Source organism: Micropterus dolomieu, linkage group LG19 (genome assembly GCF_021292245.1).
Source record: "Micropterus dolomieu isolate WLL.071019.BEF.003 ecotype Adirondacks linkage group LG19, ASM2129224v1, whole genome shotgun sequence".
NCBI classification, from domain to species: domain Eukaryota; kingdom Metazoa; phylum Chordata; class Actinopteri; order Centrarchiformes; family Centrarchidae; genus Micropterus; species Micropterus dolomieu.
Window position 1 is genome coordinate 11,105,048 of NC_060168.1, and position 25,415 is coordinate 11,130,462.

Genomic DNA, 25,415 nt, shown 5'->3' on the forward strand with positions numbered 1-25,415 from the left:
TGATCATCTAAACAATTAATAGACTGATTGTTGCCGCCTTAATGGTGTGGGATCAGTCAAGTAGTCATAAATGATCTTGTGCTTGATGGTCGACTTTCATTGTACTTTTAGTGCATCATTGTTTTCATGTTTCATGTTGAGTTTTGTGAAGGCCTTGTAGTATAAAGGCTCTTCCAAGGACGGACACTGCAAACTAGCTTGGGCTATAAATGCTGTGGTATGGGGCACTGTTCCATGCCACATACACTTGTCCCTACAAAAATAAACATTAAATATATAAAAAGGTTTATATAAATAGTTTTTTTCAGTGCTCTGGCTTAGTGCATACATGGTACATAACTATCATACTCACTGTAATTCTATAAATACTCATAACTTGACACAATTTCAGCATGCACTGACTATTACAGGAGGTACAGAAGTACATATAAATTCCTATAGAGTATTATGATTAGCCACATTGAGAACTATGGTACTTTTATTTATGTATTTGTAATCAAGGCCCATCTAGGGATGGGCATAGCAAACTAGCTTAGGCTATAAACGCTGTGGAATGTGGCACTGGTCCATGCCATATACTAAAAATAAACAAGATATTGTATGACTTGTACAATTTCATAAATACTTTGACACATAAGCAAGTACTGACTACAGAGGTAAAAAAGTACGGCCACAGCACATATCTATTCCCATATAGAACAGATTCGCTATACGAGCAGACAAAAACCTCTTTCCACCATCTTATGCAGTGTGTCCCTGACCTACTCAGCAAAACACTGTATAATTCAACCTATAATACACACGATGCATTACCTAAATTACTAAGAATTACTCATCATCAATCTCAGATGAGCTCAGCAGCACAGCTGTTTGGTTGGTTTCCTCTAGTCTTTTCCCTGGAGAACATTAATATTGATGACGCCAGAGGAAGGCTGACCAAGCTCTCAGTCAGGCTCTCTCTACCATCTCTCTCTCTCCCCCTCCCTCCCTCTTATACCCACACCCTGGATGCAGGCAGGCACGCAACACACCGGCAGATTCACTCAGCTTCCGCATCGCTCTCCCTTCTCCTCCATCTCTGTGCCTCTATCCCTCCCTACTCTCTCTCTCGCTGCTGGACTTTAGCCCACTGCTGTGTGGACACCGGTAAGAACAAATCGTCTCTCCTTCATCAGTGTGTTCTCAGTTTCTCTGTGTCTGTGTGTCTCTTTGTGGGTCTGTTTTACTGGAGTGAAACAAAGGATTAGGGTGTGGCTGGATGAGCAGAAGCTTGCTACTGATGGCAGCTGTGAAATGACGTGAAAGAGGGATGTTGAGGATGGTGTTGATGGTACAAATGTTTGATATAATTAGGTTTGCTGGTAAACTGAAAAGGGTGAGATTGTGACTGCTGCTGTTAATATAAAGACCTGGTAGGGCTAGTGTGGCTTGTGTCAAGGAAACCGAAATATCTAAAATTCTGGCCATGTGCCCAGCATATATATTTCTATGTTAAACTGATTTTGTAAGGCCCCATTTGAATTCAGACAAGTGAGAATAATATTACAGTAGCTTTGTTTGAAAATGACTGGCTGCAGACTGTTGGGCTTGTCATAGCAATCTCTGATAGAGCAGTGGGTCAAACAGGCGTGACTGGGCCAGACAGATTAGTCAGACCTCAGGCTAGATCAGGTATATGACTGCAGTGGAGCCTGTGGAGCATTGCCTAGATCCACGAGGCTGCAGGGGTTGATGCAGAGAGAGAAAGAGAGAGAGAGAAAGAGAGGATGCGTAGGGAGAGAACAAAGACCTCAGCCTAGGAGAGGGAAAAGCAGAGACAAAGGGAAGGACAGAAAGCTAGGTAAAAATAGGCACATGTGAGCTACAGAGGCATTTTGGAAAGGACAATATCAAGACAGAGCATGTGTGGGAGGCAGCCACCACTCCCAGGCACACAGACGTGTCTGAGCCGCACATCGTAGCCACTCCCTTTATGTGCAGTCTGTCACAAAGATTATTTGAAATGTCAGGCAAAGCCATCAAGATTTTTGACAGCTCTCGTGATGACATATCAGACATTGCTCCTATACTATAGAATATATTTTAAGATCTGTTATGTTGTGTTGCATTGTCAATGTGATGGCTGACAGGAAAGGTCAAACCCGTGTGCTCAGGTGATTTTCTCTTCTTTCACAGCCAAAATGTCCGACAAGCCTGACATGACTGAGATCGCTCGTTTTGACAAGACAAAGCTGAAGAAGACAGAGACAAAAGAAAAAAACCCTCTGCCCACCAAAGAGAGTGAGTGTCCCTTGCATCTATGTGTTTCTGAACAGCCTCGATCCCCTCTGTCAGTAGATACTCATCACTTCCCATGCTGTCAAAAGACTACGTGCTCAGCGAGCAGAGCTGCAAAAAAACATATTGCTGCAACATCAGCACATCATTGATATACAGCAAATCAAAAAGCACCATCCTCTAATGTACTCACTAAACACACACCTGCCAACCTAAACTATCTTCTTCTTTTCCAGCCATTGAGCAAGAGAGGAAAGGCGATGCCACACCTTGACTTCTGAGCACATGAAGAAAAGAAGCTGAGATGCCACAGCAAAAAGCACTTTCTTTTGATTATCACAGTATTTTAATCTCTTACTTTGTCTTCAGAAAAGGGTGCTCTTGAGCTCCCTGGGGTGCCATAAGGGTATATGGCGTCCTTACATGGGGGCTCTCTTACCACTTGGGTGGAAATACATTAGCCTGGGTACCTGTCTTGCACTGTTAGCCTATAGCTAACATGTCTCCAATATTGCCAAACTGGGGAGTGGTGTAGTGATGTAGCACAGAGAGATAGGCATCCAGGCTAGCGGGTGGGGGTGGTGGGACGGGTAGGTGTCCACAAACGTGGGAGCAATCAGAGTCTAATCATGTGGGATGTTTTCTTAACAAACTTTTTACTTTTCTTTATGAAATAAATACATAGACGTGGAACCAGTCAGTCCTGTGCATATTGCGGTCTCCTTTATGTCTACATGCAAATTTCAGACTCTAATACAAATCCTCATGAGGCATGGACTGATCATGCACAGCCAATAAATACACAATAAAAATGATTTGTCTGGACTTCTTGCAACTGACCTGTACAGTATATAAAGTATTGCAGTATATGATTATGTACAAGCCATAGTCTTGATGACTTTTGAACAAACATACATCACTTTAAAATTTCACTAGGTTTTTAAAAAGGTGTAAACAAAGTTCAACAATGCACAAACAGGGGCTATCATTTATTGTACTTTACTCAAAGAATCATTTAGGAATAAGGACAACTACCAGTTTAATACTTCAACAATAATTATAACAATTTACTCTGATGGGCAAATGCTAAACACACAGTCTTATACAGTACAAGTCAAAAGCTTGATGCACTCTCTCATTTAAGTGAATGGGAAGGTATGTCCAAACTTTTGACTGGTACTGTCTGTATAGAGAACTAAACGAACAGATTAATAAATTATACAAAACTGTAAAATAAATGAATTATTTAAACTCGAAGTTGTTTCATCATCCTAGCTTGCTTACATTTTCAAGGTAGCCTGGCTTGTGGGTTTTCATTTGGCATTAGTGCTTAAACGATTAGTTGGTTATTACACAGATAATGAACTGGCAATAAGCCTGACAATTGTTTAAGTCATTTTTAAGCAAAAATAAAAGTTTAAACCTTTAGGATTTCACAATTTAAGACCTCACTTTGAGCACTGGGAAATTGTGATGGGTATGTTTCAGTATTTTCTGACATTTTATCAACCAAACGATTAATTGTTGAATAATATGTATAATTGGCAGATTGATGGATAATGAAGTTGATCATTAGCTGCAGCCCTATTTTTCATTATTCAGTGAATATGAATAGCAACATCACAGGAGTGACTTTAAGGCTCCCCAAGGGAAAGAAACACCACTTAGAATAGTAGGACGCCAAGACAGTGATGTGAGTTTCTCTTTTGTTGCTGGAGCTAACAGGAGCTAGCATGCTGGCTGGCAGTTGATGAGCCTGCTAGAGGCTGGAGGAATGTGGTTGGCTGAAAGACGAGGGGGCGGGGACTGCTGACAACCAGTGCTTGAAGTGGGCCGGAACGCCCCGGTACACAGTACCGGCACCTCGACATTTTACTCTTTCGTGTACTTTCGTGGACTTCTCCCAAGCTGCTGGTACTCTCCTCTGCCCTCTCCATATCAGGTTCTCTGGGCGCTACGTGACGCTCACCTGTTCCCGTTCTCATCTGCCCGCTAATTTCTGTCGGCGGAGAGAGACGAGGGAGAAGAGAAGCTCGGGTGTCTTCCAAGCAGCCGTGTGCTGAATGTAGCTCGTCAATATCACTTGTCGTGAACTCACCAATCACAGCCTGGATGGGGCGGGACATTTAAAAGTGTTGACAGATAGGCTAGGTGTCATTTACACTGGGGACGCTGAATGTCCCCATCACTTTTTGAAAGCTTTTGTTAAAAATGTTCTGAAAAACAGCTTGCTACAAGAAATGTCAAATAACAAATGAAACAATGCACAATAGGAAAACATGCAATGCAACTGAAATATAGAAGAAACAAATGTGCAAGCTGATTACTGCATTATATTCCATGAATTGTCACCTGTCACCTTAATTTTGTTTCCCTTCATATAAATAAAGACATTTCCTCCATAAATTGGTGCAGAAAATGTGTTCAGAATGCAGGAAATTAAGTGGTTAATGCGCAAAGTCGTTAATGTTATAATATTTACTAGTTTAATCTTAAGGTTGAGGGTGTGGGTGGGTGTGTGTGTGTGGGGGGGGGGGGGGGGGGGGGGGGGGGGGGGGGGGGGGGGGGGGGGGGGGGGGGGGCTTACTTTTTCCACTTTAAGCACTGGTGACAACAGTAGCCTACTGTTATGATAAATATTAATCAAAAGCTTTAAAAAGCTAAAAATACCAGAAATAAAGATAGAGCCTAAATGTCTGGAAACTGGCCATTTTGAATAAAAAAAATTTAAGAATGCTGAAATAACCTTTCAAAACAATGATTTGAGATTCAACAATATTTTGAATTATTTCAGTATTTATTGTCTGCATTCACGATTAGATATTATCTTTATGCACCCTATCATTTATTTATTAGGCCTACTGTTCATTTTGAATCCTATAACAGCAGCCTAGTCTTTTACAGTCCAAAGCTCTTGACCTGACTGCTGTCGCTGGCTGGCGTCAGCAGTCCTGCCACCCTTCCTTGGCCTGTCAAGCCCGTCACCCCTTGAGCCTTTATTGCTCCATTTCTCTCACCTCGCGCTGCCATAAATCTCCCGTCAACGCTCCCAGGAGGGCCTAATGTGCCTGAAATGTCTGTTCGAACAATTCAATTAACGCGCATTTTGACTTTATGTTATTCTAAGCATAGTGTAATGCAAAGGTCCCGGCCCTGCCGTTTCCTCTCCTGTAAATTATGGTTGTGCTGGAATACACATCATCCCAACCTGCATAAAAAATAAATCCATAATGAAGTAAGGAGAACTTGAATGAACCCTTTCCTTTACATAAATATGTATCAAATAATCAGGCAGGTGTGTCACCTGCCAACTATAGACTGATTATTTTCCACTTGAGATTATTAATAATAAATAAATATAGACTTTTTCTTTTAATAGGGCTAACACTCAACAGCCCATTTGTCTATGAGAGTTTCGATGTTTAGGAGACATCTAGCACCCATGCTGAAACACGCCCAGCTGGATAGATTACTATTGTTTGCAGGTTATTAACCCATTAAATTCGCTAAACGAGCCTTCCATTAAGGGTAAATTATGAAGCCTCCCAGATTGATTTTTAATCGCTATGTATTATTCCCCAACCAGGTGTTGAGAGGCTCCAGGTTTCAGTCATATTGCAGAATGATTGTTGGGCGATATCTAATTAGTAGGGATTATCCTCACCTACTTCTCCGCTTTTGTGTGGAGGACCTCGCCCAGCCGTCCGCCTATTGTCCGCCGCGCTGAGTGAATTGTTGGTTTAAGGGATTTTGAGTGGCTTAAAGGGGATTTGACATGTGTAAGCGATTTAATTTTAAAAAAACTCTAATGTTAATCACTAACTTGATAACATCTCTCACATCAAATCACAGTATGAGTATGCAATGATAGAAACTGGCGTGATGACTGCTGATGATCGTGGTGATTATTGGAGCTAAATCAAGGACAATAATCAGCAGAATTGAATGTGATGAGACTAAACTGCTGGATAATCCCAGATTTCTATAATGAATGGCCAATATGAATTTAATCTATTTTTCTACTGGTCAAAAGTCTACAAATCAAAACCATACAGAGCAAAAGTATGCCATAAACTATTCTAACTCACAATTTAATGGATAAAACATTAAAGCTGGTATTTGTTTATACTCTTGTAAATTCCAGACTGTTTTCACACCAAGTTGTTTCCCAGGGAAACATCTATTATCCTATTATCAGGAAGATGCCAAAGTTGCTGATGTGTGAGGCAGTATTTACATGACTATATACCATCAGCTCCTGAAAGTCTTTATGGCTTTGTGGTCACTGTCTTTCCCCCTGAGACACTGGTGCCATTTCCCAAATGTTTCCAACTACACATGAAGCCTCACCACGGCATTCAGTGCTGTATTTCCGTAATGTATGACTGTAATTTGGTGTTATGTTTGTGGCCTCTGTGCAGCAGCCAATCCCTCTTCAAGCCCCCTGACAATAAATCACTATAATATTCCTATAATAAATGTTATAGCGCGTATGCGTCAAGTAGCAAGAAGCTTTGTAGAGCGCATATTTTTCACCTAGCATCATTTTCTCAACTTTTCCTTAGCCTATATCTTGATAAATAAACCTGAAATTAAATGATTATATGATTAACATGGGGTTTAATTTGTTATATTTGGCATGTTCACATGGGATGATATAGACTGATTTAACTCGCTGGATATGCGTCAGTTCGTGGGAAAAGTGCATAAGTGCGTTAAAGCCTGGGAAAAACAGGTGAATGAATGAGGGGGCTGTTTCCCTGTCTGTGTCACTTCTTTGAAGTGCACTTATGCACCGAAGGCTCCTGTTTGTCTATAGGACGCGGCAATCACTGTCGTCGTTGACGCATTTTCACAGTGAACCGTTACCTGCAGGACAAATCTGTCAATCAAAGGGGCATGACCATATAAATATCATCAGCGTGGAGTCTGGTTACAGCTTCAGTAGCCTCCTTCTCTCTTGGTACCCACATCTGGGATACGAACAAACAAGGCCTGCGTTTTGAATACAGCTGCTATGGGACCTTTGAATCTTCTAGCCGTGGTTCTGTGCATGTGCTGTCATGTTCAGATTGTATTCGCTTGGTATGTCGCATAATTTTAGAGAAATTAATTTAAAAATGCTACTGTGATGTGTGTTTGCTAGTGGTGTAGAGACATGGGACTAACGTGATTCTCTTGTTTTCTCTCTATAGGACGGTGAATAATTTCCTCATGACTGGACCAAAGGTAAATAAATTATGCCTTTATCTGGGCACCTACTGTGCGTAAAACCTCTTCTGGTGCAACCAAATGAAAACTGATTTTGCATGCATAAATACATTTTCTTCTTGGTTAAATGCAATAACGACTAACGTTGCCCTTTTTCTCTCCCAAGGCTTTTCTGACCCATGCCAGCAGTGTGCAAGTGGGCGCACAAAGCGGAATACAAGAGTGTAAACACCAGTTCGAGTGGGACAGGTGGAACTGCCCAGAGAACATGCTCCAATTATCCACACACAACGGCCTTCGAAGTGGTAAGAAATTTGTATCCACATGTTATCATATTCATGACATGCAGCAGTGGGGTGGGTGGTACATTTCCAGCAAACTTTGCTGAAGTAAGTTAATCCTTCAAGGCAGAGACGGTGCTGAAGCTGTTTGTGCTCTCACACCTTTATGCACGGGTTATCTGCCTTTTACGCACACTATCTTAGCGCAGCCACTGCGCATTTGTGCTGCCAACTTGGATTTCAAAGAGTAACATTGCGGTTTGCTTTCTTTGTCGCGTATTGCAGCCACAAAGGAGACGTCTTTTGTCCATGCCATCAGCGCGGCCGGGGTGATGTACACGCTCACCAGGAACTGTAGTATGGGAGACTTTGACAACTGCGGCTGCGATGACTCCAGGATTGGACAGACAGGTACATTTGTATTTTTGTGTGTGATTTATTTACTATTAGATTACTTGACTTGAGATGGGCCGTTTATTCTTACAATTGAATAACAATACGCATTTTGAATCTCCAGGTGGTAGAGGATGGATTTGGGGTGGCTGCAGTGATAATGTGGCGTTTGGAGAGACGATCTCCAAACAGTTTGTGGACGCGCTTGAAGGTGGGCACGATTCGCGCGCAGCAGTCAACTTACATAACAACGAGGCAGGCCGACTGGTAAGATATACTTTTAATGGATTCAGTCAAATTTGTTTTTTTATGGTCTTCGTTCCCAAAATACAGACATTTATTAATAACCCAGGTCAGGGGAGGAAATTATGTATTTTGGAGTTCAGAATAATTTAGTCTTTTGACAGTGGCATTGACCTATGTCTTCAAATAAAAAAAATGTGTGCAGGTTAGATAATTAAATTATCCAACTAACACCCTCGCTCTCTTGGCAGGCAATCAAAGCTACTATGAGGAGAGCCTGTAAGTGTCACGGGGTGTCTGGAAGCTGCACCATCCAAACCTGCTGGATGCAGCTGGCTGACTTCAGAGAAGTGGGCAACTACCTGAAGATGAAGCACGAGCATGCAAAGAAACTGGAGATGGACAAGAAGCCTGTGAGGGCTGGGAACAGCGCAGACAACCGAGGAGCCGTCGCGCACGCTCTACGGAGCATCGCCCCTACAGAGCTGATTTACCTGGAGGATTCCCCGGATTACTGCGTCAAAAACCACAGCCTGGGATTTCAGGGCACAGAGGGGCGGGAGTGTCTGAAGGGTGACAAGAACATGTCCCAGTGGGAGAAAAAGAGCTGCCGCAGGCTGTGCTATGAATGCGGCCTCAGAGTGGTGGAGAAGCGCATAGAGGTTGTCAGCAGCTGCAACTGCAAATTTCACTGGTGCTGTACCGTCAAGTGTGACAAATGCACGCAAGTTGTTACTAAATATTACTGTGCACGTAAAGAAGGCGGGAGAAAACCACACAACAAAACGAAGCACAAGCACGGTGCGCGCCGGCACTGATTGTCATTTGTTGCACAGACTATTGAGTCAGTTCGCTCATTTTTATTTCATTAAATTCAGCATTATGGACATTATGGCCTAAGCATTATTCTGTATTACAAGAATATTATTTTCATTTTGAAATAACCCATCACCTAAAACATTTTAATGCACTTTATTTTATTATTGATTTGATTCGATTCTGTATATGAATGAAAATTATGAGGATTATGACTCTCCGCGCATGCTCAGTCGTTTATGCTGTTGTTTAGGTCGGATACGTCTTCTGGGAAGCCTGAAAATGGTCTAAAATGTAGCCTGTATATATTTTACATTGCCAATGGTACCTAATAAATATTTTTCTACAATATGCATGACTCATTCTAATTTGTAAGTGGCAAAATTCTTCATGTTATTTGTATATTGGTGCCTAGCTGGTGTCACACAGACTTGGGGAAGAAAATAAACTGTGGCCTAATGCCATCCTTTGAAGTGCGCATATAGGCGTTTCCTGAACCCGTCGCCCAATCAGCTTTCTCGACCCCGGCGACAAAGAACAAGAGTTCCGTTTGTTCTTCATTCAAATAAAGAGAAAGTTGCAGCGCAAGGATCAAAATAACCTCTACGCGGAGGGCTAAGGGTGTAGATGGAAATGGTGCCTTCATTATTTTGGCTCCTGCCTCTTTTATACAAAATGTGTCCGGGACATGCTTGGTAAGAGACTTTCTATACTGTTTGCCTCTGTCGTTCCAATGTGTGTAGATTTTTAGATAAACTGATGTCATCCTTTATCCTCCTTCTTCTTCTCAGGGTGGCAAGTAACTTTCTTATGACGGGACCCAAGGTAAATTTTAAATACTTCATTGCTGGGTTATACCCTGACAAGTTAAGGATAACATTTCAAAATGTGAATCAGGCCCCCAAATAATATGACATTGCCTCTCCTGCAGGCCTATCTCACCTATGCAAGAAGCGTGCAGGTGGGCGCACAGAGTGGGATAGAGGAGTGCAAACACCAATTTGCGTGGGACAGATGGGACTGTCCCGACAGCGCAACCCAGCTCAGAGGACTAAGACGTGGTAGGTTGGGACTGTAAACACTTTTTTAAAGCTGTTATAATTAAAAAATGTTTGAAATGTTTTTGCCTTATATGCCATATAAAACATGATTCCCCACGTCCTTTCATTGACAGCCACCAGAGAGACTTCCTTCGTCCACGCCATCAGTGCAGCTGGGGTCATGTACACTCTGACCAGGAACTGCAGTCTGGGAGACCTCGACAACTGTGGCTGTGATGTCTCTAAGAACGGAAAAATTGGTGAGGCTCCCAGCAAAAAAAAAAACAACAACAAAAAACACCACATATTACTCAGAGTATCTAACATGTTTGTGGCCTGCTGTACACATAAAACTTGCCAGCGTTTGATCTCTGAGAATTTAAAGTTATATGTTATTTCTTTAGATGGATAAAGCAGGCGATCTGAGTTATATTTTGTGTGCAGGCGGTCGTGGCTGGTTGTGGGGTGGCTGTAGTGACAACCTGGATTTCGGAGAGAATATTTCAAAACAGTACGTGGATGCACAGGAGACTGGTCAGGACTCCAGGGCTGCTGTCAACCTGCACAACAACGCGGCAGGGCGGCTGGTCAGTTACTTTCACACCACAAGCATTCATTTGACATTACAGGTTTAGGTCCTTGGCAGTGATTAACTCCCCCTGGTTTCCAACAGGCTGTGAGGGCAACAGTGAAGCGCATCTGTAGGTGCCATGGCATGTCTGAGAGCTGCAGCGTCAAGACCTGCTGGACACAGCTGTCAGATTTCAGAGAAATCGGCAACTACTTGAAGATCAAGCACGGCCAAGCCCAGAAGCTGGACACTGACAAAAAGCGCATGCGGGCTGGAAACAGCGCGGACAACCGAGGTGCCATAGTGGACGCATTCGGCAGCATCGCCCAGACAGAGCTCATCTACCTGGAGGACTCCCCGGACTACTGCAGGAAAAACGCCAGTTTGGGGCTGTATGGCACCGAGGGCCGGGAGTGTGTGCAGCACGGAGAGGGTTTAACCCAGTGGGAGAGGCGCAGCTGCCGCAGGCTGTGCCATGAATGTGGCCTGAGGGTGGAGGAGAGGCGCACGGAGGTAGTGAGCAGCTGCAACTGCAAATTCCACTGGTGCTGCACGGTGAACTGCGAAGACTGCTCTCAGGTTATAGTCAAACATGTGTGCGCCCGGAGGGAAGGTGCTGATGACAACGGTTTTAGACGGAGACACCGCGGACCCAAATAACAAAATAAATTATATGGATCCGTTTGTCTGTCTCACTGTTAAAGGACCAATATGAAGATTTTAAATGTCTATTTGCACTTTTCATTTCTTTTTTTAGTCTCCTTGTATAAATACTTGACTGTCTTATTTATGAATATTGTGTTTAATTAAAATAAAGACTTTAGAATGACACGTTTCTTTCATTTGATTAGGTTATTTTACTTAATAAATCCGAGGGTCACTGTTTTTTTTACAACAGGGCACTCAAGTGTCTATTAGAATAAGAATGGTCTCAATACATTTGGCAGAGGATTACATGGATAACATGGTGCAGTTCCCACCTAACCAAGGTGTTGATCCAGCGTTGATCCACCATCACTTTGATGTCAATGTGTATTGATTTCAGTCAAAGAGCAGCGAGGCTTTGAAAGACAAATTAGGGAGGCATTTCCACCGCTAAATCAGGTATTTGGCCTGATAATCCGGGACACATTAGTCTTTGCCACGTCCCACAGGCAATGCAAATGTATCACAATACATCAAAGAGCATGAGGGGAAACGCTCGACAGACTGCAACAGACGTTGGGGCCCAGATATTACATTGGAAACGCAGCAAGGAGAAAGTTATAAATAAGCGTGACTTACATTCCCCCCTGAATGCCAGTTACTTTGTAATCTCATAATTTGCAAGTAATTAGGTCTAAGAGGAGCCCGGTCTCCGCCCACAGGCCTATCTGTGTCTTTAGAGCCATTCATTTGCCCCCCCACACACACCCTCTACCCCCTGTATCTCCAAAAATCTTCCTCTCAGCTTGAAGTGCCAATTGCCTCAGCCAAATGAGTGATGGCATGGATATTACCTTCATGAGGGGGTCCATGCCTGGGGAGAGGGGGTGGGAGTCTAAAAGAAAGGGGTCTGGTTAAAAGGCTGTTACAGACCAGTTACTGTAGAAGCAGCATGGATTAGGATGTCATTACAGTATACAGTAAGCTTTGAAGCACAGATTTTTAAAAAAATGCCCAGAACTACTTCTTTCAAATAAGAACAATCTCCTGAATGCTCCCACATTCTGACAAGTCAGGCATTTATCTTCTCTAGCCTTGACCACTAGCCTTAACTCCCTCCTTTATGGCATAAACCAAAAGTCCAAAAGCACGCCTGGGTCTGGCCCCAATAAGCTACATAGCGGAGATGGTGACCCCATATTATCCAGTTTGCATGCAGCCCTGGACCCTCAGGTGGGGTCCTCACGTCCATTCCAAAGTCTTATAGGCCTAAATCTAAATGTGGTTGTGCTTTTGCTATCACAGCCCCTCTGCTTTGGAAATATCAGTGACTTCTTTCAAATCACTTAAAACCTATTTTTATATACACATGCTTTAATGTGATGTTTATTCTTTTTATTTATTTACATGTTTATTGTTTTTTATCTCTTGTCCTCAACTTTCATCATCATTAGCATCTTTTGTCCCCTTGTTTAATTTGACCATAATTTTGTCTAGCTTTTGTTGGCTTTCTGGTATATTGACTTCTGTGTATCCTGCTTTTGCTTTTTATGTCTGACAAAGCACTTTCTAAACTCTGTTTTTAATGGTGCTGTACAAATACACTACTACTTTACAGCTTTAAAAACTCTGGCAACATTATAGTCAAAGGAGCTCACTTAGTCCATTTCAGCAAATACTACTTGTTATTTAAAATCTGACATATTAGCTCACGGGCACTGAAAAATACCAGAGCTGCATCAGAAACACTTAACACTCAACATGCACGAACAGTAGGAAATGTCCTACAAGAAAGGACAGAAAAGCTGAGAAACTACCACAAAGAGTGACACTACTTTCAGAGGGCAAAACGCTCCGTCCCATCCTTCCCATTTGTCCGTTTGCTCCTGGGGATGTCCTGTATTTCCCATGCTGTCCTGCTGTGTGTTAATGAAGGTTTCACCCCACTGGAGGCCCTCCTTGATCTGCCCCTTACCTCTGCTCTCCGCTGAGTACATGAAGGGGCAGGTTCCATATTGGTCCCATATGATGCTGTTGCTTGGCTTGCGTCTTGGTTGCGCTAAGTGGGAGAGGGTCGGTTATTTATCCTGCAGCAGTTTTGAGAAATTAACATTTATCAAATATTTTGGATTTAACAATTATCTTACGCTGATTTAAAATTTGTTGCATCTCCTGTTGTATAATTATACTGGATTATAATGGGGGGGGGGGCTCCCACAAGGACCCCCCAGGAGGACTCATGTATTCACCCACACATGCCTGGGGGTCTAGGGGAGATCTGAGTGTGACTGAGTATCCCTTCTCTCTGCTGCCCTCCTCTCTCACCTGGGTGTGAGATACCGAGAGGCCGGACACAGGACAGGCTGCGGCTGGGATACAAGATTTGACATGGCCCCAAACAATGCCACATTGTGAATTAGAATAAAAAGCATGAACCCAATATGACTCAAAATAAACATTTCTCAGCAGCAGTAGTTTAAGTGTATCTTCCCATTAGGATTGAGCAACAGTCTATTTAGATCTAACCATATAAAAAGTGCTTAAGAAATCTGCCTTTCACATTAAGATCCTGCTGTTCATTTAAAAAAAGCAGACACATAAGTTAGAACCAACTAAAATGACAACTATTGTGCATAGCGACATGCCTGTGGTAGCGTAGGAGTCTGAAAGGAAATGAAGAGCACTCTATGTTTAGACATACTCTGCAGTGTGCGCATGCATGAGCTAATATTATTTGTCCTTTATGACCTCTGAAAGACTCTACTTCAGTCTTCCACACATAGGTAGGTGAAAAGATGACACACCACAAATATGCTTATTTGGTAAGTCCAAGCTTACATTCTAAAAAGGTAGGTGGAGGACATCGAGAGCTGTAGTTTTGTGAACCCACTGCGAAAACGGAAAAGTCCTGCTTTTCGGTGGACTTACGAGCATGAGTTTAACCAGTGTTCCTTCTAAAGTGGAGGTGATGGGATGGAACCCCCAAAGTCTAGCGGAGTACATGAGGAGGGTGAGTATCAAAAGAATAAACATACATACATCTTCTGTAACAGTCAAGTATTGTAGATCCTTTTTTTGTTAATTAATAGTTAATTTAAATGTCATGTGGCATGTTAAAACATTATATCTTAAAAAGGGACTGTACAATATGAAACTAATTACAACATAATACATATGGAGTGAGAACTATTAGCAACAGCTCAATATTTACCCAGTTAGAGTATATTTTTTGCATTTTCAATATTTGTTGTCTAACATTTTTCTTGGTCCCCAATTTGATTAAGTGCCTGCTCTAAAAGTGTGTGTCATCCTCTCAGCTCAAGTTTTTAGGCTGTGACAAAGTAGTGACAAAGGGCAGCATAACTGGAGAACAGTTCATGGTAAGCATATCTAAATTTCTGGAGGTGTTCACACTTACCTCCATAAGTGTTGGGATGGTAAGGCAAATTCTTTTGTTTTTGTTGTTCACTGAAGACATTTGTGTTTAAGATCAAAAGATGAGTATGAGACAAGAGTTCAGAATTTCAGCTTTCATTTCCTGGTATTCACATCTAGATGTGTTAAACAACTAAAGACATATCACCGTTTGTATTAGACCACAGGTGAACAAAAGTAATGGAACAAGTAATCTTAAAGTAAAGAACATTTAATATTTGCTTGCAGTAACTGCCTCAAGCCTGCGACCCATCGACATCACCAAACTGTTGAATTCTTCATTTGTGATGCTATTCCAGGCTTTTACCGCAGCTTCTTTCACTTCTTGTTTGTTTCGGTTTCCCTTCAGTCTCCTCTTAAGGAGATGAAATGCATTCTCTACTGGGTTCAGGTCAGGTGATTGACTTGGCCAGTCTAAAACCTTCCACTTTTTCCCCTGATGAAGTCCTTTGTTTTGTTGGCAGTGTGCTTTGGCTCATTGTCCTGCTGCATGATGAACTTCCTCCCGATTAGTTTCAATGCATTTCTCCGTAAACTGGCAGACAAAATGTTTCTGTCCACTTCTGAATTCATTCTGCTTTTACCATAATCAGTTAGATCATCACTAAATAATAATGAGCCTGTTCCAGAAGCAGCCATGCACGCCCAAGCCATGGCATTTCCTCCACCAGGCTTCACAGATGAGCTTGTATGCTTCGGATCATAAGCAGTTCCTTTCTTTCTCCACACTTTGGTGAAGATTCATCTTGGTCTCATCAGTCCATAAGATTGTGTTGCAGAACTTTTGCGGCTCATCTTTGTACTTCTTTGCAAATTTCAATCTGGCCTTCCGATTCTTCCTGCTGATGAGTGGTTTGCATCTTGTGGTGTGGCCTCTATATTTCTGTTGAGTCTTCTTCCAACAGTGGATTGTGATACCTTCACCCCTGCACTGTGGAGGTCGTTGGTGATGTCACTTCCTGATGTTTTGGGGTTTTCTTCACAGCTCTCACGATATTTCTGTCATCAACTACTGTTTTTTTCCTTGGTCTGTTGGAGCTCAGTACACCAGTAGTTTCTCTCTTTTTCAGGACAGTCCAAATTGTTGTGCTTGATTTGCCCAATGTTTGTCAAACGGCTCTGGTCGATTTTCCTTCTTTTCTCTCAATGGCTTGCTTTTCTCCCATAGACATAGACTCTCTAATCTTCATGTTGGTTTCTCCTCTAAACAGGAAATGCAGTCTTTATAGGTTTGAACCAAGGATGAAAACTTAGACTAGTCATGCAGAGCTATTTAATGTTTGGACAATCAACCTAAAAGGCAACACCTGGGCTACAAGAAACATCTGTCAGTCACATGTTCCAATAGTTTTGCTCACTTGAAAAATGGGTGGGTTCAAACAAAGGGTGGTATGTCCTGAGTTGTTTAACACATCTAGAAGTGAATACCAGGAAATGACAGCTGAAATTCTGAACTCTTGTCTCATACTCATCTTTTGATCTTAAACCCAAATGTCTTCAGTGAACAATAAAAACAAAGGAATTTGCCTTACTGTTCCAATACTTTTGGAGAGGATTGTGTTTACTCACTCACTTTATTCTGAAATAAATAATACATTTATTTTCCATTTTTCATTAATATTCAAACCTACATCATCCAGAAAATGACTGAGTGTGACCTCCAAGTGTTCCCCAGCCTTTATGTCACGTGAGTCTGACAGAAAATATATTTATTTCATTGACACCGAACATTTTTCCAACCAAAAATATTGATAAACAATCCAATCAACCACTGTCTGTCAAACCATTAAAGGTTCACTGTGGCCATGCGCCTTTAACAAAATACAAGAAGTTATTCCTTGTTCTCTGACATCACATAATCTGGCTGTAGCAGCTAGTGGTAGTTCAAAAGTAGCCATGCAGACTAGAAATGCAATATTGAATATATCGGTAATATGTTGCTAATGTTTTGGTCTTGTATCTTTACAGAATAATTGCCAAGATCCAAAGTGATATCAACAAGGGGGAGCAGAAGAGGGCCTTTGGTCATAAGTAAGGAAACAGGTTATGTTTTACAACTTCTACTGAATGTGCAACTGTAACTCAACAACAATGCAATACATTTTTATATTTATTTGTTTTTATGCAGATCAAAGGCACAAATGTATCCAAAACAAGGTAAAGAACACTAGGGTTCAGCTACCACACTGATAACAGCCATCTTTCATCAGGCCTGATCGTTTTTAACGGTTTATATTCCTGCAGAATCTGTACAGAAGGAAGAAATCTGGGACTCGGGTGAATTTGTAAGTAAAAGTCTATTTCTTTTTTTGATGATAAAAACATCTGAGTCTAAATAAATTATTATTAATTGATGATGCCACTTAGCATGTAACAGAGGGAATAGTTCACAAAACTGTAATTCGGTGATCTGAGTTGCACGCATGCTCACTACTTGTCCACTACGTGTCCGGGCTGTGGTCAGGACAGCGAAAGTGATCTTGACTATGAGGGTCCACACCAGCAGGAAGAGGAAGACGGCTACATCTGTGCACTGACTGAGCAACAAGATAGTGACGGGACCAGTGAAGATGACTACATGATGCCTTCTTCTGCAGACGCGGCGAAGCCACCTCGACACCTGGGAGTGTCCGAACCTCAGGACGGTCACCGCAGAGGTAACAGAGAGCAATCCATATGACACTGCTGCACAGAAAGACATGCAATCATGTGTGGAAAACAGTGTCAGTGTTATCTGCTGTGTCAGTGTTATCTGTGTGTGTGTGTGTGTGTGTGTGTGTGTGTGTGTGTGTGTGTGTGTGTGTGTGTGTGTGTGTGTGTGTGTGTGTGTGTAGATCCTGTTCATTATCCGTCCCCTGCTGAAAGGACCTTAAAACCTCCACTTCCTTGTCCAAGAATGAACAATCCCGCTCAGAGACCTTTCAAAGCACCAGGTGCTCCACATTTAACGATTCCACAGCCACCAAATTTGATTGATGATGATCTACTTATGTAAAACGTGTTTTCTCGTTTCTAACACCAGCCAACCATCCCAATCTGCACATTGACAGGAGCAAAAAGCCTGGGCAATCTGGGCCATCCCAGAAAGACCTTACAAAATCAAGTATGTGCTGCTTATTATGTAGTGTTTGTAACAGCATGAATAGCAAAATGTTATAATCTGATCACAATATTACACATTTCTATTTCACACTGTCCGTTATGGCCACAAGAGGGCAGTGCTGTCAAGGCTCTTGGCTCACCCACCGGCATCATGTCTCAACCAAGGACCCAACATGTGTCCAACAGGTAGGCCAACCTGAACAATGAAATTATGCACTTTTTACTGTGTTTTTTTCCCCCAGTGATGTTCCATTTCATCTCTCCCCTCTCAGACCAAGTAAACCCATCCCAGCTCCTCCGGCGCCAACACAACCTTCCAAGGTTCACATTCCAATACCACAACCAAGAAAGGTAAGAATCAAAAGCGGACTCACAATCAAGCCATGATTTCCACATATACTGTGCTGACAGCAGAACACATGCGATATTAAGGGTGAGCTTTTCTCTGCAATTACACACTTTGAGTAATTTATGTGGGGAAACAGCAGATGGCAGTGTTGTAAAAACAACATAATGGTAGGGACCGCCATGTCTGTGATGACAACTCAAAAGAATACTAAGTTTGGGTAATTGGAAATAAGTGTGTTATACTTGTTGTACAACAGCAATATTAAACAGTAAAGCACATTGTCATTGCAAAAGAGAAAAAACTCATTTATTATTCCTTACTATGACTGTTTTATAATAGTGCATCCAGGGTTTGGATCCCAGCTGGTATGGAGCAAAGGTGACCAGGCATCAAGCTGAAGTTGCTCTCAGAGAGGTGAACAAGGTCAGGTGCTGCCTCTCACAGTCCTTCTGGAGCACACGCACACACACACACACACACACACACACACCTGAAATTTCACAGGATTTTATTTCTAATATGTTAAACTGACTGGATTTGTCCACATATTTGTCTTAAGGATGGGGCGTTTGTGGTGAGGGACAGCTCCCATGGCTCAGTTGAGCAGCCCTACACCCTGATGCTGCTGAAACAAGGCAAGGTTTACAACATTAAGATCCGTAACCAAGGCAACTCCTACTCCCTCGGCACCAGCCTCAACAACAAGGTAAACTGAAAGTGATTATACCACTACCTACAATGTTAAAACCAGAAGGAAAAAGTTGGCCTGTGCTCATAAAAGTAATCTGAAAAGTTCACATCTTGTGGCACGCCTCAGGGAGTGTTTGATGCAGACTTCTGCTGCGCTGTATCATTAGGTCCCTGTCATCTTTTTTTGTGTGCGCGTGCTGTGCTATAGAGTTTCCCTGGGGTGAAGGAGATGATTACCCATCACACACACACCCCGCTGCGGCTCATTGATGCCACAGACCAGAGCTCTGAAGCACAGTCCCAGTGTTGCCTGCTGCACCCTGTGGGACTCTGACCAGCGCCGGCACCAACCTTAATGTGGGTGTTTGTGTCTGTATCTGTGATTCTGTATGCTAATTTGTGCACATGAATACATGTGGCTTCTTAAGAAACCTTTTAGGAACATCCTAACAAACGTCACAACTTGTACAACCACAAAAGGTCATCGTTATGTAATTCCTCTTTCCCGTAATCTCTCTTGTATTTTTTTAGTGAACAGGGGGAGAGAAAAGGAATGATTTTTACATGGCTGATGGCTTGTATATTTAATTAAACTATGTTTTCCAGTCACACAGCATTACCTCTGTTCTTCACGCCTCAAGTTTCAGGACAAGCTGGGGGCCGCTGCTCCAGTTCCTCTTGGACTTTCAGAAACACCAGCTTGTCAGGGTGGCCAACACAAACGATCAGCTCACATTGACTCAGCTGGGTTCGCACTGCAAGCAGAAATCACTTAGCTGGTTTCACAACATCCTCGGGTCAACACGGTTCTAAGATGTCCGAAAGTCACATCTGAGAATATGTAAGGTCCCACAACAAGGATGACAGTATTTAACAGGAAACAGCCTGAATGACATATGCTATTTTGTCCTGTTACTGTAAAGCAGTACTGGTATTCACTGTGTAACTGACCAAAACATACATTATTAAAACACAAGTCCATTTCCCTAACACCATAAATGATGTTGGTGATCACTGAGAAACTGTGTTTTATTTGGAGATATCCGAGAGTCAAGTCATCAAGTCAACTAGGTTTTGAATGTCTGAAAAATTGTCAAAATAAAATTCTCACAAAAGTCAACGTGCATACTAAAAAGGGATTTGGACACTATGGTTCCACAATAAAAAGTACAATGAAAACAGAGGAAATATTCACAGCTGGACAAATAACAATTTGAGGACAGGGGCGAGACCACTAAGAATAACTAAATGACTGACTATTAAATATTTGGTAAATGACTTTCTTTTTGGTTTTAGTAGTGTTAAAATTTGAGAATGCTTGAGCATGTCTTTAATCATTTCTTGTTAGTACAACATAGTAAAGTAGGCTCATTTCTTGTTATTGTATGCCAAAACACTATAAAAAAGGGGACACATCATCAAGTGTCACAGTATCACAAATCCTTCCAATGACTGTGTTTTATTTATATTTCACCTCTAATGTTCGTTTCCAGGTTTTACAATTAAAGCAAGCAGACAGTTCTAATCAAGTAAGACAACACAGTTAGCAGATTGCTTTGACTGCCTCTTTGTCCACGACTGTCCCCCCCGGCAAAAAAAAGAAGCAACAACATGATGCCTTGCATCAGATGGCTTGATGGACAAGCATGTGTGTGAAATCCTTCAGTTGCTCGTATCTGCCCATCAGCAGAGTGCAATCTGACAGAAATCAAGTAGTATCATGTAACTCTGCACCCCTGACATCTACAAACAAGGCTAAGTTACGCAGCAGTTGGTGTGTAATAATCCACTTTTAGCTATCACCTTTCAGATCTAGTACAACAGTTACATCATGTGCTTTGCATATTTGCAAATCGATCACCAAGGTCATCTTTATGGCACAATTAATGCTTACTGGCATTTTGGGAGGTGTAAAGCGGTAGATGGGGATAGAGAATACATACATGCCAGTTGATCCATGCAGTTAGACAAGGAGTCCAGCCGTTTCAGTATCTGTCCCAGATCAGTGCAGGCAGTTGAGACAGCTTGCTCTGTGCTCTTCTCTGTGTTTTCCATCTGAAAAAATAATTACATAAGTAAACGGGTTTTGTCAGCTCTAATTATACACCACACTAACATCTAACAGATTTGAAAAGCAATTCTGAATGTCGATGTTACATTCCAAGTAAATGATCAACATAACATTAACACAATAATACAGACATGTAAATCTATGTCTATAAAAAAAAACAGAACAGATTCTCTTTTCTTGATTTTGTGATGGCAGAAAATTATTTTTTCTTTCCATCACAGATTTTATTGTTCAATTTAACAGGTTACACAGATCAGAACATTTTAGTACATTCAAAACAAACACAACTTGGAGGCCATGCTAAAAGCAACAAACATTCAAAGACCTGCAGTCTTTACATAACTGAAGGAATCGTCGTTTTTTAATGCAAAGAAAGCAAAAGCATCAGTCCAAATACCCGCTTCCTCTTTTAAAAATATAGTGCAGTAGCAACTGCAATTTTAACTTGAACAGAATACAATCGGACTTAAGTGTTGCGGCAGTGAGATCCGGATCATTCTCCCAGCTCTGGCTCCTGTTCTCGGACTCCATAGACAGCAGCTCTGCATCTATGAAAGGCTTCTTCTAGTTTATGCATTGAGGCCCCCAGCTCGGGACTGGTCCGCAGTGCCACCATATCATAAGCCATCCAAGTCAGCTGCACTACAGGTGTCCAGGAAAAAAGGAGGATGAAATTGCAGCTACTTATGAGACATGTTAGTTATCACAGCTCCACGTTAAACCTGTTCCATTAAATACATTAAACGAAGCCTGTTCAACACCGTGCCACAATGCAATAAGATAACGACGGAACTCACCTGAAATATGTTCAACGTTTTCTATCATTCTCTCCAAATTCTTGTTCAGCTCCAACACGTCGTCGCTGCTGCTCTGCGGAAGCTCGGATGAATCGGCCATCTGAATTTAAAAAACCGGCACATGGCTTTTATCAGCTGTCGGTCAAGTCACACAGAGACTTCTCCACTAGAAACTAACGTCACCTCCAGCAAGCCGTCCCTCACATTGACTTGTCATGGCAGCAAAGGTAAACGCTAGTTAGCTTACGACGCTAAACGTTAGCGAGGTTAACTTGGAAAAGTTAGCATGGCAGTAACTTAAGTTAACGGTAGTTAAGTTGGTTTTTGACATTGCCATTTGTCAAAAGGAACAACAGTCTGTACAAATGCTACCCGGAGTTTTAATCAGCAGTGGGGTTAAGAGGTATTATCTCATATAAAACAAGTGCAAAACTTACGATAGAAAGCTTTCCTTCAGTAACATTAAGTTAGTTTGAAATCGAAAGATGTCGCGCTAACTAAAAAAAGAGCTGTAGCGCATTTTCAATTTAAAAAGGGATGATGTAACTTCCTTTGAAGTGCACATTAATTTTCACACACCCCTATATATTTATTCCAGAAACGGAAAGAATAACTTATGGAATAAATAAATGTATACACTGTGTTGGCATGACTTTTGAACATATTAAAAATTATAATTTGAGGAATCAGTACAACTTCTGAATGTGAAATACTGGAAGGCTATTAGCTTGCATATATTAAAGGAAACTGGCTAATTTCCCTACAGTTACAGAGACTACATTTGAATTGGCTAAATGATATCATTACTATATTCCAGATTAAACTCTACAGGCTACTGTCAGGATGCTGTCCATGATGTCAGAAGAAATAATTATTAAAATTCACAATTTGTCTTTTTTCAGCCTGTTAAAATGTGCATAATAATATTTTAAATAATTGCACATGATTGATCTCAGTTAATGTTGGACTAAAAGCTTGAGTGGAAAAGTAATTGAGGGTGAAAAAAAAACCCTGGAGGGATTGAACTAGCTGACAGCATGAAAAAAAAACAGAGAAAGCAGGAACAGACTACTTACCTGAAAAAACAACCAATCAAAGGACTAGTGGGCGTTTCCAGGCAAACAGATAAAGCAGGTATGACAGGTGACATCTTGACATAAAGCAAGGGCAAACAGACAAGAAAGTAGTGGGAGAGGAGTAACCTGCAACTTGGAAGCGTAGAGACCATCATTTGGATCAGCTCACGTCCAAATACCTGCAACACCTGGTTTGAACGAGAAAAGGACTTTTGGTGGGCTGACTAAACTGCTGCAAAAAGAGTTTGCCATAGAAAGGAGAGACAACCAAAGGCGAAGGGTTAAGAAAAGACTCTTGAGAGGTGAGAAGAAATTTTACAATGTCTTCATTTGAGACCCAGGGCCAGTCTCCTCCTCGGTGTGGCCCGCAGTTCCCCAGCCTCGGCCAGGAGCCCCCTGAGCTCAGTATGTACAGTGACTGCTACTACCCCCCTCCTTCCTTGCCAAGTCCTCAGCGCACCACGCCAACTTCCTACGATCTGAGCGAGTTCTCAACCTCCTCCCCAAACCCTTACCTCTGGTTCAACGGCTCCGGCATCAATACGCCGTCGTACCTGGCTACTACTGGCCCGCCCGGTAATCCCGGCCCTCCCTTTGTCCCTCAGCACTATGGCATGCAGAGGCCTTACCTGGGTCCTGCTGGAGCTGGGGGTCCAGGAGGGGAGCTGAGTTGGTACTCTCTCCCCTCACAAGAAGACCTGATGAAGCTGGTCAGGCCACCTTACTCCTACTCCGCTCTCATCGCCATGGCTATCCACGGAGCACCAGACAGGAGACTGACCTTGAGTCAGATTTACCAGTACGTCGCCGACAATTTCCCGTTCTACAACAAGAGTAAAGCAGGCTGGCAGAATTCCATCAGACACAACCTGTCACTCAATGACTGCTTCAAAAAAGTACCAAGAGATGAGGATGATCCAGGTAAAATTTATTTTTTGTTTGTTTTTGGCTCTGTTTTGAATATATCTCTAACAGGGAGAGATTTATACGATTAATTAACTTATTTTCCATTTTGTATCGCTTTTTGAATGTTCTGTGGTATGTTCGCGGTGTTTTGCATGTACTAAAGCTAGTTTTCCATTTTCCAATTTCACCAACTCTATATTCTTGCATGACAGGCAAGGGCAACTACTGGACACTTGACCCAAACTGCGAAAAGATGTTTGACAACGGGAACTTCCGCCGCAAAAGGAAAAGGAAGTCTGATTCCCTCTCCGGTGGTGATGGCGGTTCAGGGGCTCCAGAGTCGGGTGACAGCGAGAGGGACAGCCCCAAAAACAACTCTGCCCTTAACATCTCACCCACAGCGGACAGGATCCCCTCACCTTCATCATCAGGTCCCGCACATTGTCTGAGCAGCTTCTTATCCGAGATGTCTGGTGTGACCACTGGAGCAGCTAATGAGGTGGGAGGTGATGGGTTAAGCAGGCCACTGCAGATCAACGTTCCTTTAGATGGGCCTCATAGATCCACGCAACCTGGAAGCTATAGTACCTACTCCCCCAACTCAGAGTGGGTACCGCAAGTGCCAGCTCCCCCTGTGCTCTCCTCTTCACCCACCCACTCTTCCCTAGGCTACTCTAGCCCCATCCTCAGCCAGTACAATGGGTCCAGTGGGCATTTCTACCCTACGCTGGGCTCAGCAGGAATCATCTATCACCGTGATGGCACAGAGGTTTAATAAGTTTACCTGTCGGGTCACTTATGATGTTAGAGTGGTTCTGATGTGAAAGACAGTACACACACAAACACACACAAGTATATTTGCGCTGACTGAGACAGTTGAGATGACTAAAGCATGTGACAGCAGAGTAAAAATGCTTTGATTCCCACAGGAACAGCTGAGTCAGCCACAGTGGACGACGAAACCGTAGTCTGCCTCACTATCAGATCCTCAGTCAGCTTTTATTCTAAATAAAGCTAGCCCCTATCAGATCTGACTCATTATTAACCGATCCTAGATCTGATCTGCTGACATCAGGCCATTCCACACCACTATCTGTGATTCATTGATGGTATCACACTTACAACGCTCAGACAGCACATTTAGAGGAGTAGTTAAACAAACAAAAGGTAAAATTTAGACTTTGTGTCATGTATTTTGGTTGAACTAAAACTACACAATCTGATATACATACAATCTTTGATTCTGATACACAAGTGGTAATTGTACTTTGTAAATATGTCAATGTGTTGTGTAATGTTATACATTTATATTGTTGGTTTGTTGGTACAGCTGTTCGTACATTGTTCAAAATGGATTCCTAATGTATGGTATACGCTTTCTATTTTGTGTTTTTGATATGAATAAAAGGTTTTAGAGTTCTACATTTTCTCCTGTTATTTTTATGAAGAATATTGAATAGTACTCAGGAGCAATAGATTAATTGCTCCCCCCCCCCCACCCACCCACCCAAA

General features: G+C 42.2%; 4 protein-coding genes across 5 annotated transcripts; all 4 read left to right on the forward strand.

The window, feature by feature from the left end:
* Nucleotides 1-1,023: 1,023 nt before the first annotated feature.
* Nucleotides 1,024-3,092, forward strand: tmsb2 (thymosin beta 2). The gene is made up of 3 exons (XM_046031511.1): nucleotides 1,024-1,146; nucleotides 2,176-2,280; nucleotides 2,514-3,092. The coding sequence occupies exons 2-3, from the start codon at nucleotides 2,181-2,183 to the stop codon at nucleotides 2,549-2,551; spliced, it is 138 nt and encodes a 45-aa protein (XP_045887467.1). The 5' UTR covers nucleotides 1,024-1,146; nucleotides 2,176-2,180; the 3' UTR covers nucleotides 2,552-3,092.
* Nucleotides 3,093-7,294: 4,202 nt separating this feature from the next.
* LOC123958242 (protein Wnt-8a-like) lies at nucleotides 7,295-9,223 on the forward strand. The gene is made up of 6 exons (XM_046031506.1): nucleotides 7,295-7,362; nucleotides 7,473-7,506; nucleotides 7,655-7,793; nucleotides 8,055-8,180; nucleotides 8,287-8,429; nucleotides 8,657-9,223. The coding sequence occupies exons 1-6, from the start codon at nucleotides 7,295-7,297 to the stop codon at nucleotides 9,221-9,223; spliced, it is 1,077 nt and encodes a 358-aa protein (XP_045887462.1).
* A 631-nt stretch (nucleotides 9,224-9,854) lies between these two features.
* LOC123958243 (protein Wnt-8-like) lies at nucleotides 9,855-11,492 on the forward strand. Its single transcript, XM_046031507.1, has 6 exons — nucleotides 9,855-9,916; nucleotides 10,013-10,046; nucleotides 10,153-10,282; nucleotides 10,396-10,521; nucleotides 10,706-10,848; nucleotides 10,935-11,492. The coding sequence occupies exons 1-6, from the start codon at nucleotides 9,855-9,857 to the stop codon at nucleotides 11,490-11,492; spliced, it is 1,053 nt and encodes a 350-aa protein (XP_045887463.1).
* A 10,279-nt stretch (nucleotides 11,493-21,771) lies between these two features.
* Nucleotides 21,772-25,319, forward strand: foxi3b (forkhead box I3b). 2 transcript variants are annotated; one of them, XM_046031497.1, is made up of 3 exons: nucleotides 21,772-22,148; nucleotides 23,333-23,918; nucleotides 24,116-25,319. In XM_046031497.1, the coding sequence occupies exons 1-3, from the start codon at nucleotides 22,137-22,139 to the stop codon at nucleotides 24,676-24,678; spliced, it is 1,161 nt and encodes a 386-aa protein (XP_045887453.1). In that variant the 5' UTR covers nucleotides 21,772-22,136; the 3' UTR covers nucleotides 24,679-25,319. The 2 variants fall into 2 exon arrangements, with proteins under 2 accessions (XP_045887453.1, XP_045887452.1); XM_046031496.1 differs by having other exon boundaries at nucleotides 21,783-22,148; nucleotides 22,824-23,918.
* Nucleotides 25,320-25,415: the final 96 nt, after the last annotated feature.

Excerpts from the sequence above, each read along its gene's own strand:
- tmsb2 (XM_046031511.1), top strand. The coding sequence starts at position 2,181 with ATGTCCGACAAGCCTGACATGACTGAGATCGCTCGTTTTGACAAGACA. Across the intron at positions 2,281-2,513 it reads CCCTCTGCCCACCAAAGAGA|CCATTGAGCAAGAGAGGAAA; the intron begins GTGAGTGTCCCT and ends CTTCTTTTCCAG.
- LOC123958242 (XM_046031506.1), top strand. The coding sequence starts at position 7,295 with ATGGGACCTTTGAATCTTCTAGCCGTGGTTCTGTGCATGTGCTGTCAT. Across the intron at positions 7,363-7,472 it reads GTTCAGATTGTATTCGCTTG|GACGGTGAATAATTTCCTCA; the intron begins GTATGTCGCATA and ends TTCTCTCTATAG. Across the intron at positions 8,181-8,286 it reads CTCCAGGATTGGACAGACAG|GTGGTAGAGGATGGATTTGG; the intron begins GTACATTTGTAT and ends TTGAATCTCCAG.
- LOC123958243 (XM_046031507.1), top strand. The coding sequence starts at position 9,855 with ATGGTGCCTTCATTATTTTGGCTCCTGCCTCTTTTATACAAAATGTGT. Across the intron at positions 9,917-10,012 it reads ATGTGTCCGGGACATGCTTG|GGTGGCAAGTAACTTTCTTA; the intron begins GTAAGAGACTTT and ends TCTTCTTCTCAG. Across the intron at positions 10,283-10,395 it reads GCTCAGAGGACTAAGACGTG|CCACCAGAGAGACTTCCTTC; the intron begins GTAGGTTGGGAC and ends TTTCATTGACAG.
- foxi3b (XM_046031496.1), top strand. The coding sequence starts at position 23,318 with ATGTCTTCATTTGAGACCCAGGGCCAGTCTCCTCCTCGGTGTGGCCCG. Across the intron at positions 23,919-24,115 it reads AAGAGATGAGGATGATCCAG|GCAAGGGCAACTACTGGACA; the intron begins GTAAAATTTATT and ends CTTGCATGACAG.